Source organism: Papio anubis, chromosome 6 (genome assembly GCF_008728515.1).
Source record: "Papio anubis isolate 15944 chromosome 6, Panubis1.0, whole genome shotgun sequence".
NCBI classification, from domain to species: domain Eukaryota; kingdom Metazoa; phylum Chordata; class Mammalia; order Primates; family Cercopithecidae; genus Papio; species Papio anubis.
Window position 1 is genome coordinate 82,490,978 of NC_044981.1, and position 16,132 is coordinate 82,507,109.

Genomic DNA, 16,132 nt, shown 5'->3' on the forward strand with positions numbered 1-16,132 from the left:
AGCCATGATCATAGCATTTTATAGAAGAATCTTTTCATAGTAGAGTGGAGTACAGTTAGATGTAAAAATAAAAGTACTAGAGGGAAACAAAGGATATTACAAGAAGGAAAGGAAATCTTTTCTCATTTTCTATCCTCTGACCTGCAAATTACTTACCAGACGTATCTTTCAGTATGTTAACAAGCAGAGAAGATAGTGTGTTTTATTCATAGGGCATTTTAAATTGTATTACTAAAAGCCTTCCCAAGGTTTCAGGCTAGCCATTGCCAAATAAATTTTTAAACATGATTTCTATTCTGGTAAAGAACACTTAGGGAAAAATTTAAACTTGCACTTGTTAAAACTTAAATTCTCCTTCATAAGTACGAAAAATAAAAATATTAATTCTTATTTGTAGATGACCAAACTAGCACTAGGGGATAGTCAGAGGTTTGAACAAAGTAGAATTGTTTTTTAAATAAGTGACTGTTTTGAGTTTGTTCATTGACGTTTTAAAAATAACGACATAAAACCCACAGAAGTTTTATCCTTTGGCAAACTTTTCTCCCATCTTATTTATTTTTCTATAGATATTTTGGTTCATTCTAAAACATCTATTTTTAAAAGTTAGATTTCAGCTTTGTAAAATGGAAAATATACCATCAATATTGAACAAAATATTAGTTGAATCTCTTCTTCTGTAATGTTCCAATAGCTTTTTGTGGTTACTCATCATGTAAGGTTGTAATGCCCTAGCATTACAGATTTTAGGGATGCTAGCTGCTGGTGTTGAAGAATAACTGCTGTAGGAAAAAAATTTAGTGTAATTTTAATAACATTGACTATTAGAATTTAACACAGAATTATTTTCATCATCAAGTTTATTCAGCTCATTCTAAATGATCCCTTATGTAAGGGACCAAAAGTACTTAACTTTTCAAAGTTAGCAGTATAATCTCTTCTTGCTTATAAGGTCAAGTCTTTTGTGATAGCCTTACTAGCAATAATAGAAAATTGAAAAAAAGAAGCATTTTAGTTCCTATGTTTAAAAATATTTCTTGTAAGTGTTTGTATTGCAAATGAAGTATTACCAAATGTTGATAATCTATTATGTCTTGTTTTTTAAAGTGAATGAATTTTTAGCTTTTGAGGGTCCCATCTTGTTGGATATGAGAATTAAACACCTAATCAAAACACATCAGTTAAGTCAAGCAACTGCTCTAGCAAAGCTGTGTTCTGACCATCCAGAGATTGGTACAAAAGGTAGTTTTAAGCAAACTTACCTTGTCTGTCTTTGTACATCATCACCAAATGAAAAGTTAATTGAAGAGGTGAGTATGTTTTCTTTCATTAGTAATTATTTTTTAAGTTGAGAAATTAATTTTTAATTAGAATGTCTTTGATTTCCTTTTCTCTTAGATAGTGAAGAGATCATTGTCAATCTTACATTTTTGGTATGTTCCTGAGTGGTGGCAACATGATTCTAAGCAACTTTTAGAATTATATGTAAACTGATTGCACCTAGTTTCTGTTTTAAATAATATTCATCTGTTAAATGCTTTGGCTAAATTGTTGGAAAGATAGTGGTGGCTTAACAGTTTAGTAGAATATCTAGATTTGTCAGCTTTGGGCCTTAACTTCAATCTTGTCTGACTTCAAGATACTTGAAGATCTTTTAAACTGACTAATTTAAGTAACTTTGTAGAAATTTTATGACTTATCTCTGGGAATACTTGGAGATAAGTCATATAAATTTTATATTTTATATGCACATCTATGCTATATATAATTTTGAGTACATATTTATTTGCATATTTAATGTAAAACCTTATTTTCTCTCTTAGACATTGTGTTCTCGCTTCTAGTTTGGTATAAAGCATAGTATTCACATATTTGTATAGTTTATGACTACAAAATTCTGAGAGTGGAATCATGATCCAAATGGGAATTTTGCATTTTGGGGGACTCACAATTTCAAAAGGAAGTTGGAGACAGGGTAGGAGAATTAAAAGTTGTTGATCAAGAAACAGGGCATGTATATTTTTAAAATTTAGATAAAACTATAGTAGATCGGCCAGGTGTTGTGGCATGCCTGTAATCCCAGCACTTTGGGAGGCCGAGGCAGGCGGATCACGAGGTGAGGAGTTTGAGACCAGCCTAGCCAACATAGTGAAACTCCATCTCTACTAAAAATACAAAAAATTATCTGGGCATGGTGGTGGGCACCTGTAATCCCAGCTACTTGGTAAGCTGAGGCAGGAAAATTGCTTGAACCTGGGAGGCGGAGGTTGCAGTGAGCCAAGATCACGCCACTGCACTCCAGCCTGGGCAACAATGTGAGACTCTGTCTGAAAAAAACAAGAACAAAAAACAAAAACACCTATAGTAAGTTGATCAGTGTTCAGTGGGCACTGATTGTGTACAAGTGTCTTATATCTCTAATATACATACCCTTTGACTCCAGAGCAATAGAGAGGAAAACAAAGCGATTGTAGGCAAAACATAAGGATATGTTAAGGGAAAAGTTGAGATATAAGACAGAGGAGTAAACTAATAGAGCTTGCATGATCCTCTTAGACCGAGAGGTATTGTCATCAGTCTCAAAGCAGAATAGCTCATACAGAAAGCTCAGTGCCACATGAGGTTTGTAATGATGATTGTGTAATATTTTTTTTCCTTGAGAATAGACAAGTAGGAAGGCAAGTGGTAGGCTTGGACCAAGATTAGAAATAAACCTGTTGGGTTTCTTATGTGAGGATATTGAGGGTACTGGGAAGAGTAATGTCAGACAGTTTGTAGGCTAGATGGAGTAGAATCATGGTCTGTAGCATAGGATATTATATCATTATTAGTTTGGACTTCGACTAGTCTATATATGTTTTTCTTTATTATTTCTTTTATTGCAGGTAATTGACCTTTTAATTGATATTATATATGAGAGCAAAATAGAAGACTGACATTTTCTTATTAGTTCAAAATAACTAGATAAGTTAATTTGCAGATGTATAAAATTTATTGAAATCACCTTTGACATGTGTGTAACTTTTTTAAAAAAATCATTAGTTATTGTGCTGCTACATCTCATATTTTTCAATGCCATGAAAGCTTTTATTATCAGTTCAGTCCCTGCCCTTAAAGTCTATCTGTCCTCCCTTCCACTTCCACAGATTTGTATTAAGTGAATGATTTTTTCTGTATAAGCATTGGTGGGAAGTTGACGGGAGGTGGGATTTAAAGGTGAATAAGGCATAGGCCCTTCACTAAAGAAGCATATCTCCTATTAGGAAACTGACTGTGTAAACATAGAGTGGTTGGGTTAGCTTTGAAGTTGAAGACTATGAATTTGTGTCTCAAGTAAAAATCCAGTAAAAAAAAAAAAGAAAATCTGTATTTCCAGCTCTCTGAATAATCCAGTCTTGCAATACTGAGCCTAAGTTCCTTCTTGGTTTAATTATCCAGAGTTGAGTAACAACAGTCCAGCCTGCTCTGGGATGTGATCAGGAAAATTCTCTGTGAAGACCCTGGGTACCTCTAATGTCATGTGAAACTATTTCCCTCCCCCCACTTCTCATGTTAAGCAGGTAGAATTAAGACTTTTCATGTTCATAAGCAGGGTTCACTAAGGCCTGTATACTCCATCCCAGGAAAAAACTAGATCATATACTGCAGAACAGGACAGATAGTTGTAAGTCTACACATATATAGTAACATTACTTTGTTTAAAGTCCCTTGTTACAAAGTAACAACATTACTTTGTTAAAAATCCTTTTTTGCTTAGAGATTGCTTGCTCTTTTATGTTTCTGTTATAAACACATTTGAAACTTGTTCATTGTTCCATATGAGGTGAGTGAATTAAGATTTATTGATTTATTGTCCCCAACCCAGAGACATTGCCCCCTTTGGAAGAGGTATGCACTGTGTCCTGTCTCACTTGCCCACCCTACTCTTTGTCCACTTCATTAATGTACGTTACTTGCCTTACAAGTATTTGAGGTTTGGTTTTGTTTACGTGTTCCTTAAAGGATAGTGGGAATAGACTGTTAGAAGGGGTCAGCAATGGCCTGGATTGGTAGTGATCTTTCTGAGATCTTTGTCCAAGTGAGGCAAGGGATTGACTGTTCCCCAGGACCCTTTCAGTGTGATAGAAATAGCAGCTAGTTGATACCCCATAGGTTGTTTTAAAAAAAGAAAAGAAATAGCAGCTAGCCTTGGTAGATGGCAGAGGAATGGGGCTGGGAGAGATGAGTGTTTATCTGGCCTTTCTGGAAGGAATGAACTGGATTCTTGGTATAGTAGTAAAAAATAAAGTTAGCAGTGTCTAGTTGAGATCCAATATTTCTATTCATTTTATCATTAAAATAAATATAGAAGTTTAAAAACTAAAACTTTCTATCTTGTATCTCTGTAGCTGTCTCATTTCCCCATTTAACACTCCACTAGGTAATTATTATTAAGATTAAAATTTGATATATAATCTTTCTGACATTTTTCTATGCAGATACATGCATTTTTAATACTTAAAATCACATACACACTCCCTGGTTGTTGGCCACTTTTCCCGCTATTATTGTGGACATGTTTCCATATCATTCCATATAGATCAACCTTATTTCTCATGGCTACATAATTCCATAGTATGGATTTGTAATATCTTTAACCAGATTGGTGGACACTTACTTATATTGTTGCTTTTTGCATACATCTGTGTATCCTTGTGGGGAGTGTACTGGTAGGGTAAATTTCTGGAAGTGAAATTGCTGGATCAAAGAATCAGCACATTTTAAATTGATAGGTTTAAACTATCCTCCAGAAACGATTATGGCAATTTATGTTTCCAAAAACAATATGTGAAATATCTTCTTAGAGATTATTAGTCTTAAATATTTGTTAGCCCAAAAGTTAATTTTGATTAACTCTTGATTTTATATTTTCTTAGTTATGACAGGTTTAACATTTATTTTCTATATGGAAAGCAATATTATTTTGATAAGCAAATCAGTTATTTTTTAAACTTTTTGTTTGTTTGTTTGTTTGTTTGGGGGGACAGAGTCTTGCTCTGTTGCCCAGGCTGGAGTGCAGTGGTGTGATCTCAGCTCATGGCATCCTCTGCCTCCTGGGTTCAATTAATTTTGCCTCAGCCTCCCAAGTAGCTGGGACTACAGGCACACACTGCCATGCCTGGCTAATTTTTTGTATTTTAGTAGAGACAGGGTTTCACTGCGTTTCCCAGGCTGGTCTCAAACTCCTGGGTTCAGGCAATCCTCCCGCCTTGGCCTACCAAAGTTGCTAGGATTATACACATGAGCCACCACACCCAACCGAAACTGTTTTTGAAATGTGATTACAGCCAATACTTTTTAAAAGCATGCTTTGTAAATTCATATAAAATGTTGATAGTGTTCTATGTTTTTTGAATGTTTGGCATAAAGAGCCATGTTAAAACATACAAATTATTATTTACATCTTTGAAATAATTGTTATGCTTTATAAAGGGACTTTATTCAGCATAATGTGTCTTTAGCAAACAGATCATCCTAATCGGTTTTAAGTATTTTATTAAGAGTTCTAAATTTTCTGGTATTTAAATTTTTGCTCATTTGTCAAAGCAATAGAGAATAGTCCCTCTATAGGTAATATACTGATAATCTCTGAACTTTGCTTCTTTGAATTTTTAAATAATTCTTGTTCATTGGTGGCTATGCTTCACTTTTCATAATTTTAATTCAGTCATTTACTACTTTATATATGACTTCCTTATTCCTACATTCTATTTAATGTCATATTTTTTCAAGACGGCCATCTAGTGGCAAATCAGAGAAATGAAGGATCCCAAGTACACCATAAAAATTGTTTCATTAGTATGCCTATGAAAAATGAAGTTTGCTGTGTTAGTAAATATAGCAAATGTTTCCATTGGTACATTGCATGTATATGAAAAAATACACACAGGCAATCACACATTTATATTTTTAAATATTAAGAGTAAGCCGGGCGGGTGCAATGGCTCACACCTGTAATCCCAGCACTTTGGGAGGCCGAAGCGGGTGTATCACCTGAGGTCAGGAGTTTGAGACCAGCCTGGGCAACTTGGTGAAACCCCGTCTCTACCAAAATACAAAAATTAGCCAGGCGTGGTGGCACTTGCCTGTAATCCCAGCTACTCGGAAGGCTGAGACATGAAAATCGCTTCAACCTGGGAGGCAGAGGTTGCAGTGAACCAAGATCACACCATTGCCCTCCAGCCTGGGTGATTGAGTGAGTCTCCGTCTCAAAAAAAAAAAGAGTAAGCTAATGATAGTAATAACATTGGGGAAGTAAATTTCTTTCCTTATACATAATAGATAAATTTGGTACCATATGAGCACTCAGCAAGAGTGGCTTAGGTTTTATTTTTTATTTTATTTTATTTTTTATTTTTTACTTTTCTTGAGACAGAGTTTCGCTCTTACTGCCCAGCCTGGAATGCAGTGGCACCATCTCAGCTCACTGCAACCTCCACCTCCCGGGTTCAGGCAATTCTCCTGCCTCAGCCTCCCAAGTAGCTGAGATTACAGGCACCTGCTACCACGCCTGGCTAATTTTATATTTTTAGTAGAGACAGGGTTTCACTATGTTGGTTAGGCTGATCTCGAACTCCTGACCTCAGGTGATCCACACCCCTTGACCTCCCAAAGAGCTGGGATTTCAGGTGTGAGCCACCGGGCCCGGCCTAAGGGTGGCTTAGGTTTTAGAAGAACAACAAAAATGATAAGATTAAAAATAAATCAGACTTTCAAGAAATAAGGATTTTTATTAAACCTGAACAAGTAAAAATCCATATTTAGCAGCATACGAATATATGGCCTTAGTATGCCTGTGCACGTGGAATTCTGGAAAGAGCACAGACTCTGAAGCTAAACTTAGGTTGACATCTTGACTTTGCCACTAAGTGCGTAACTTTGAGCAAGCAACTTAATGTCTTAGGCCTTCTTTCTTTAAAAGAAGTATTAGCATTGGCTGAGCATGGTGGCTCATGCCTGTAATCCCAGCACATTGGGAGGCCGAGGCGGGTGGATCAAGATCAGGAGATCGGGAGATCGAGACCATCCTGGCTAACACGGTGAAACCCCATCTCTACTAAAAATACAAAACGTTAGCTGGGCGTGGTGGCACGCACCTGTAGTCCCAGCTACTCGAGAGGCCGAGGCAGGAGAGTCACTTGAACCAGGGAGGCAGAGGTTGCAGTGAGCCAAGATCACACCACTGCACCCCAGTCTGGACAACAGAGTAAGACTCCGTCTCACAAATAAATAAATAAATAATAAAGTAGTAGGTAGCATCTACCAGGCAAGCTGTTTGTCTGGAGGCAGTGCAGTTTGTCTGCATGAGTGTGACAGGGTAATTGTTTAAAACTAACATAACTTTGAATAAAATATATTGTGATGAAGTGGAAAGAACTTTTTTTTTTGGTTTTTTGGGGTTTTTTGTTGTTGTTGTTGTTGTTTTTCTTGAGACCAAGTCTTGCTCTGTCACCCAGGCTGGAGTGCAGTGGTGCAATTTCAGCTTACTGCTGCCACCTCCGCCTCCCAGATTTAAGCGATTCTCCCACCTCAGCCTCTTGAGTAGCTGGGACTACAGACATGCATCACCATGTCCAGGTAGTTTTGGTATGTTTTAGTAGAGATGGGATTTCACCATGTTGGCCAGGCTGGTCTCGTACTCCTGACCTCAGGTGATCCACCCACCTTGGCCTTCCAAAGTGCTTGGATTACAGGGGTGAGCCATCGTGTCTGGCCAGAGCTTGCATCTTTGATGTCAGCCAGACATGATTTGATTTGTGGCTCAACCACTCAACTAGCACATTCATCATACAGATAGTCCCCCAGTTTATGATGGTTCAACTTAGTATTTTTCAGCTCTACAATGGTGTGAAAGTGATACACATTCAGTAAGTTTCTGGACATATGATGGGGTTACATCTAGTTAAACTTACTCTGAATTGAAAATATCTTAAGTCAAAAATGCACTTTCAACTTAGGATAGGTGTATTGGGATGTAGCCCCATCGTAAGTCACAGAGCATCTGTATATAGAATGTTAGTGATAATACCTACCTAGTGGGAAAGTTATGGTTAATAATATACATAAAATGTCTGACCATGTGTTTAACAAATTGTAGATATTTTTAAATCTTTACTTTATAAATATATATCCTTCAGTCTTTTTTTAATTTGCTTAAATCAAGCTGCTTGTAAAGATTTGTTGAAAAAGAGTCAGACAGAGGAGTAGTGGAAAGAGCACTGTACCGGGTAGTATAAGACTAGATTTCAGTCTTAACTCTTCCACTAACTTCATAATTGCTTTAGGTAGTCATTTATGTTTGAACACACGATGTTTTTTCTTTGTTTGTTTCTCCCTTAGTGTTTTCTAAAAAGGCCTGATTTAATGTGTAAAATAGAACCTGTGAATCTACTGCCCCACAGCGTTTATCCTCATTATCAAAGATTGACCTCAGGATTACCCCCATTCTCCATTTACATAATTATTGACTCCTAAACACATTACATTTTACACATATGCACATTTTTGCTTACTCAATATTATATGAAAGAGAGAAAATCAACTAGGAGAGGCATAGTCTCCTCTGTGGTACGTGAGTGCTAATGGTCTGTTTTGTCTTCAGTTCTTTTTGCCATCTGTCAGTTGTACCATGTTGGAATTAATCTTTCTATTCTTTGGAACACTGGTAATTTGTGATTGTATGCTGTTTGTCACATCCCTTGTCTTATAGCAGATGCTTGTAGCAATCACAGGTAAAGTCTCTTCGTTTTATATAGTACATCATTGTGATGAAGTAATAAATTTTAATTTAAAAAAAAAAAATCATAGATGTAAGTGCATCATTAAATGAAGCAAGTTGCCTTCATCTAGGTTATATGTACACATGCATGACTTTTGGCAAGCTTTGAGATGGAGTATATTTATATGAAAAGAAAAATAGTGGAGATTTATAGAAAGTTGAGGTGAGCTAATTTTAAAAGTCGTAGTTACATAAAATGCTTAACACTATATTTTTCCCTCATGAATAGATACATATTTTATCAGTCTATACGCAGTGTACCTCTCTGTGTCTCTCTGTTGATTCTAATGCTTGTTTAAATCAGTGGATAAAAGGGGAAAAAATAAAAGTACTGTAGTTTTTTTTTCATGATCAGATCTGATTGAATGGGTAGAGAGTGCTTATAGTTATCATCAGTTAGTTACATATAAATGCTTGTAAATTCTTAAATAGTGTTTCTTAATATTCCTAATATTTCTCAGGTGTTTCTTAATATTCTCAGAATTACTATGTAAATTTCTACTGGCTATAAAGAAAGGTGTTTTTTTTTTTTTTTAAACTGCAGCCAGTCTTTGTCCCATAATGACAAATTATGACTGACTTGATAGTGTATGAAGTAATGGTATTTTATTCATGAAAACGATCTGTAAATATCTAATGAAAAAACCAAAGGTATATTGCTCTGTATCCTAATATAAAACCGTTTCGTGGAATATTTCTGTTGGCTTTTTCTTTAGATTTCAGAAGTTGATTGCAAAGATGCACTGGAAATGATCTGTAACTTAGAATCTGAGGGTGATGAAAAAAGCGCTCTTGTCTTATGTACTGCATTTTTGTCACGTCAGCTCCAACAAGGAGATATGTACTGCGCTTGGTGAGTTGATTTTATTTTTTAAGAAATCTTTGTTAAATAAGAATACAAAATAGGCTGTGAGAATTCATATGACTTAGGAACATAATTTAAAATCTTTTTAAGACAAAAGGCTTATATTTAGATATTACATGCTGGGCAAACTTATTATCAAGTAGTTGTTACAACTCTAAAAACTTTGTGTATTAAAGGCCACACAATTCCTTAGCATGCATACCAGTAATTATCTTTGGTCAGGAAAATTTTAAGTGTTAGAAAGCGAAAGAAAGACTTGTTTTGTCCAATGCCACCATAACATTTTTTAGATATGTAAGCAGTACATTTCTTCTTATGGTACATTTTCAGCTGGGCATAGCTTGTTATATGTAATCCTTTGGGAGGCTACAAGAAACAGAGATGTTGGTTTCAGTTAATGAAAAAACTGAAGATCATCTGCCTTAAATTAGCTTTCGCTAACACTGACAATTTATCTGGTCAGTCAACAGCACTATAATTCTTCAGTGTTGTGTTCATATTATGGGAACACATAAGAAAATTTGGTTTATAAAATTCCAACATTTAAGAATATTTACCAAATGACAGCATACAAATGAATAATAGAACAGCAAGGTAAATCAATGATTGTGTAATCAATAAAGATTGAAGCTTATAAAAGATTTCTAAGCATTGAGCCTTGTTGTGAAGGCAAAGTAGTATATGCAATACAGAGGACTGGTATGAAAGGCAGAAAGATTCTGAAGAGAGAATAAGTAAGATATATTTATCCAGGACAAGTGTAATAGGTTTTCTAGTTATACTACCAGAAAATCAGTGATGACTAAAAAATTAGTATGTTATGCTGGTTTTTACAAAGGCATGAAAAGCTAAGTTTCATATGCTAAGCAAAAGCAGTCCATTATAAGCTCTTGAAGGGCAACATAGAAGTTTATGTTCAAGAAACACTGTTTAAGATAAGCAGTTGTGAGTTGATTGACGACTCAATAGTGAGGGCAGAGTTGGACAAGGAAGTAGCAGTACAGAGTTCAGACAGAAAATCAACTGGAAAGCCAGTAAATCAACTGGGAAATTACTGTGACATAGATTAGTGTCTTCTGGGTTTTTTGTCAGCATTGGTTTTTATATTCATCTAATAATAATAACCTTACTATCAATTTTAAATTTGTTAGGAAATAAAAGAGAAATGCTGTTTAAAAATCATGTCATTGATATGTTTTATATATATACACACACATACACGTACGTACACACACGTATCTTGAGCTTTCTTATTACATAAAGTTCACACGTTGCTCAAAGTTATCATCTGTATAACTCGTTTAAATGTTAAATGCTGGCTGGGCACGGTGGCTCATGCCTGTAATCCCAGTACTTTGGAAGGCTGAGGTGGGCGGATCACCTGAGGTCAGGAGTTTGAGACCAGCCTGGCCAACATGGTGAAACCCCATCTCTACTAAAAATAAAAAATTGGCCAGGCATGGTGGTGCGCACCTGTAATCCCAGCTACTCAGGAGCCTGAGGCACAAGAATCGCTTGAACCTGGGAGGCAGAGGTTGCAGTGAGTGGAGATTGCGCCACTGCACTCCAGCCTGGGTGACAGTGAGACTGCCTCCAAAAAAAAAATGTTAGATGCTTTCCTAGTAAAAGGTAATGCTTCTCTGGGACTGAAAAATATTAATAAAATGATTAATCATATCCTGATTTTATTTGGTATTTAGATAGTTGGGATCTGTTTTCTTGCATTTAAACTTAAGCATGCATATAGGATTGGAATATAAAACCAGTTTTAATTTCAAATGTAATGACTGGACTAATGTGGTCCATGATTATTACATTACTGCTCCAACTTTTCTTACTGTAACTTTTTTTTTTTAAGGGAACTTACTCTCTTTTGGAGTAAATTACAACAAAGAGTAGAACCATCTATACAAGTGTACCTTGAGAGGTGTCGTCAACTTTCTTTGTTAACGAAAACAGTATATCACATTTTCTTCCTGATTAAAGTTATTAATTCAGAGGTAAGAATAATCAGAATATTTTTAAGGTTAAAATGTATACATTATCATTAATAAAAGACTATAACTTTTATGATTTTGGCACCCTTTTCAGTGATTTTTAAAATGTTTCATTTAATCCTTTGAACATTTTCTTGTTAGTCCTTTAAGATACTTGATACAGAAAGACTTAAAAATGCAGTTGAGATCCAGGGGCTTGTTCTTACTTACCCAAAAGAAAAGTAATATATGTAATACTTAAATTATATCATTCTTTGTTTTGGTTCTAGGTGTTACACTACTTTAATAATTTGACTATAGAAATTTAAAAAGTAGGCTGGGCACAGTGGCTCACACCTGTAATCCCAACACTTTGGGAGGCCGAGGTGGGCAGATCACAAAGTCAGGAGTTCGAGACTAACCTGACCAATATGGTGAAACCCTGTCTCTACTAAAAATACAAAAATTAGCCAGATGTGGTGGCGTGCACCTGTAATCCCAGCTACTCAGGAGGCTGAGGCAGTAGAATTGCTTGAACCCAGGAGGTGGAGGTTGCAGTGAGCCGAGATCACGCCACTGCACTCGAGCCTGGGCAACAGAGCGAGACTCCATCTCAAACAAACTAACAAAAAGAAATTTAAAAAGTATAAAGAAGAATATATAGTGCTACGTTCCTTTGCTAGCAGAAGGGAAGATTACATTATCTAAAATTCTACAAACAGCCACAAATACGTGATAAAATAAAACAAACATCTCTTTTATTGTGTAGCAGCTGAGATTGCAGGAATATTTGGGCTCAAAAGGTGAAACCTAAAAACAGGAACAGAAAGCTTGAACTGATACTGAGCCTCACCTAACCTGGAGATTGGGATAAGTTGCTACTTGCAGTAACTAAGTAGTTGGAAGTTTGATATTTACACAGGGACAGGAGATAGCTATATGGAGATAAGATCTTGGGCCAGGCCAGGGTGCTCACGCCCATAGTCCCAGTACTTTGGGAGGCCAAGGTGGGTGGATCACCTGAGGTCAGAAGTTTGAGATCAGTCTGGCCAACATGATGAAACCCCATCTCTACTAAAGTAAGTGGCGCCTGCCTGTAGTCCCTGCTGAGGTGGGAGGATGGCTTGAGCCTGAGAGACAGAGGTTGCAGTGAGCCGAGATTGCACCACTGCACTCCAGCCTGGGCGACAAGCAAGACCCTGTCTCAAAAACAAATAGTAGTCCGGACGTGGTGGCTCACGCCTGTAATCCCAGCATTTGGGGAGGCCAAGCTGGGTGGATCGCTTAAGCCCAGAAGTTTAAGACCAGCCTGGCCAACATGGCAAAACCATGCTCTACTAAAATTACAGAAAATTAGCTGGGCATGGCGGCAGGTGCCTGTAGTCCCAGCTACTCTGGAAGTTGAGACACAAGAATCGCTTGAGCCTAGGAGGCGGAGGTTACAGTGAGCCGAGATTGCACCACTGCACTCCAGCCTGGGAGACAGAGTGAGACTTGGTCTTTAAAAAAAAAAAAGATCTTGGGCCAGCTCTACTTGTCTGCTTGGGTAGGTAGATCTGAAACAACCACCCCCTCACCACATACACACACACGTGTGCACGCATGCATACACGAGCACTACACAAAGCTGGAAACTGTGAAGTTCTATAATTTTATTGAAAAGGTAGACTAGAAAAATAATACTGTCTAACACAGATGGATGGTAGGGAATTTTAGGTATGTCCAACTGGACTCTGGGTCAGAGGAAGAAATTCTTTAGGAAGTTATAACTACAAGTCTACCCTCGTACAGATTTGGGAGCCACATTTACCCTAGCTGTATAGTTCAGAAATCCCTATGCCAAGTAAGTTAATGTTTAAGAAGGTGAGGATGAATACCTAAGATTCCTGCAGAAGGAAATGCCGAACTGCTTTGGGAGGGACATACTGTCAGCACAGGTGTTTCATAAAGCCCTGCTTAACATGAGTTCACCATTAAGATTTATAAAGATACAAAACTATCTGACCTGAGTGATTTTCAGCAAAGGAATAATAGGATTACTTGCCTAATACTTTAAATAATATAATTATGGAAAAATCTGGGAAGTGTATATATTTAAACACTTAAAATAAGGAATTAAAGTATGAGAAAGACAGTATCAAAATGACCAAGCATTGTAAAAAGAGTCAAAAGAACGTTTGGAAATAAACATATATAGTTATTTAAATGAAAATTTTAACAGGTGGATTATACAGATTAGACACAACTGAAGAGTGAGTTGATGAGTAGAGGTTGCATATGTGTTTCCATTTATTTATTACTATTAAATATTAATAAATCAGAATTCCAGTTTCATAAAGTTAGTGATTTTCTTATAGTAACCTTGTAGAAATGCAGTTGGTTTCCATTTAAATGTACACAGAAAACACCTTCCAAAGGTGCTACCATTGTGTAGAATCTAAAAACTGAGATGCAGCATGATTAAGAAGTATTTTTAAATGAATGTATAATTGTTTTTGAAAGGAAGGACCAAAAGATACTCTTCTATTCCTTTTTATAAGTACCTTTTAAAATCTGTCATTGGTCAGTAAGTCTTAGATGTATCTTCATTTTTCTCTCCTAAAAATAATTTCTCTTCATTTTCAGGAGGAAAGAATATGAATGAATCCTGCTTTCCAGTTTTTCCTCTGTCACCCTTGTTAACTTGTCCTGATTTTTCATTTATATATTGCGGTGCTGCAGTTAAAAAATAAAGTAGCTGGACATGATCACTTGAGCCCCAGATTTCAAGACCAGCCTGGGCAACATAGCAAGACCCTGTCTCCAAAACAAAACAAACAAAAACCTGAAAGGGACCAATAATAAATTTCTTATGAAACTACTATGCAGTTTTAAATTATAGATTGTGCCACTAACTTAAAAAACAGCACGACAGAGTAGAGTAGAAAGAAGTTGAAACTAGAATCCAAACTGGGTATAAATCTTGACTTGGAATTGACCTTAATCACTGTAGGTTTCATTACTACTAAATCAGATAAATTGAGGAGGTTAGGTAAAAGTGACCATCCTTCTTCAGTCTTACTCCCTACTCATAAAGAGACCATGGTGGGCCAGAGGATGGGGTGTAAAATACTAGACAAGAGCTGCGCTGTCCATTATGGTAGTCACATTTTAGTTGCTGAGTAGCTCCATGTTGCTAGTGGCTATGCCAGATATAGAACTGTGCTAGTGGACAGCACAGATATAGAACATTCCCGTTATCACTAATAGTTCTGTCGGGTAACACTATTGCAGAGAATTTGGGTTCAGAATTAGAGTATATAAAAAAGCAGTTAAAAGTATGAATAGCTTTGGAAGTTGGCAGTGGCAGCAGCTGCCTTTTCTGTTGTTGCTTTTGTTGGTTGGTTGGTTTTTGAGAGACTCTTCCTCTGTCATCCAGACTGGAGTGCAGTGCTGCAAATCACAGCTCACTGCAGCCTCAACTTCCCAGGCTTGAGCAGTGCTCTCACCTAGCCCCCTAAGTAGCTGGGACTGCAGGTGTGTACCATCACACTTGGCTAATTTTTTTATTTTTTGTAGAGATGGGGTCTCACGATATTGCCCAGATTTATCTCCAACTCCTGGGCTCAAGCAATTCTCCCTGCCTTGGCCTTCCAAAGTGGTAGGATTACAGATATGAGCCACCACACGTGACCTTCGCAGCAGCCTTCTTGACAGGGATAGTATGCACCATGGTAATTGCTCTTTGCCCAAAAACCTTGCTGCTTGTTGCAAGAAATTTTTTTCCCTTTGTTTTTTTACTTTCTGAAATCTGATCAAGCAGAGGTTTTATCTTAAAACTAGAATCATAGATTATTATTATTTTAGAACTGAAGAGACCTTAAAGTTAAGCTATAGTGATTAGATTTTGGTGTAATAACTCTCTTCATTTTCCACATAGAGGTTAACCTCGATGTAGTGATTTGGATTAACTGGTAACCCCTTTTTTTCTCTTTTTGATATGGAGCCTCCCTCTGTTGCCCAGGCTGGAGTGCAGTGGTGCAATCTCGGCTCACTGCAACCTCCATCTCCTAGGTTCAAGCGATTCTCGTGCCTCAGCCTCTTGAGTAGCCGGGATTACAGGTGGACACCACCATGCCCAGCTAATTTTTGTATTTTTAGTAAAGACCGGGTTTTACCATGTTGGCCAGGCTGGTCTCGAACTCCTGACCTCAGGTGATCTGCCCACCTCAGCCTCCCAAAGTGCTAGGATTACAGGCGTGAGCCGCTACACCCAGCCAACTGGTAACCCTAAAAAAAAAAAAAAAAAAAAAAAAAAACTCCAGGAATTGAAGACTATCAGCCAGCTACTCATATGTTAATTTAAAATACAGTTGGCCCTCCACATTCATGGGTTCCACATCAGTGGATTCAACCACCTACAGATTGAAAATATTTAGGGGTCAGGTGTGATGGCTCACATGTAATCCCAGCACTTTGGAAGACTTAAACCCA

At 37.0% G+C, this 16,132-nt stretch overlaps 1 protein-coding gene across 3 annotated transcripts in view; it reads left to right on the forward strand.

Annotated features, from left to right (window-relative positions):
* ZNF292 (zinc finger protein 292) overlaps positions 1–16,132 on the forward strand; it is a 107,858-nt gene that overhangs the window by 77,987 nt on the left and 13,739 nt on the right. For all 3 annotated transcript variants that reach the window (XM_021937579.2, XM_003897876.5, XM_021937580.2), the window contains 3 exons: positions 1,108–1,310; positions 9,535–9,671; positions 11,542–11,683. In XM_021937579.2, coding sequence (XP_021793271.2) covers positions 1,108–1,310; positions 9,535–9,671; positions 11,542–11,683 — 482 coding nt within the window. The remainder of the gene's footprint in view (positions 1–1,107; positions 1,311–9,534; positions 9,672–11,541; positions 11,684–16,132) is intronic.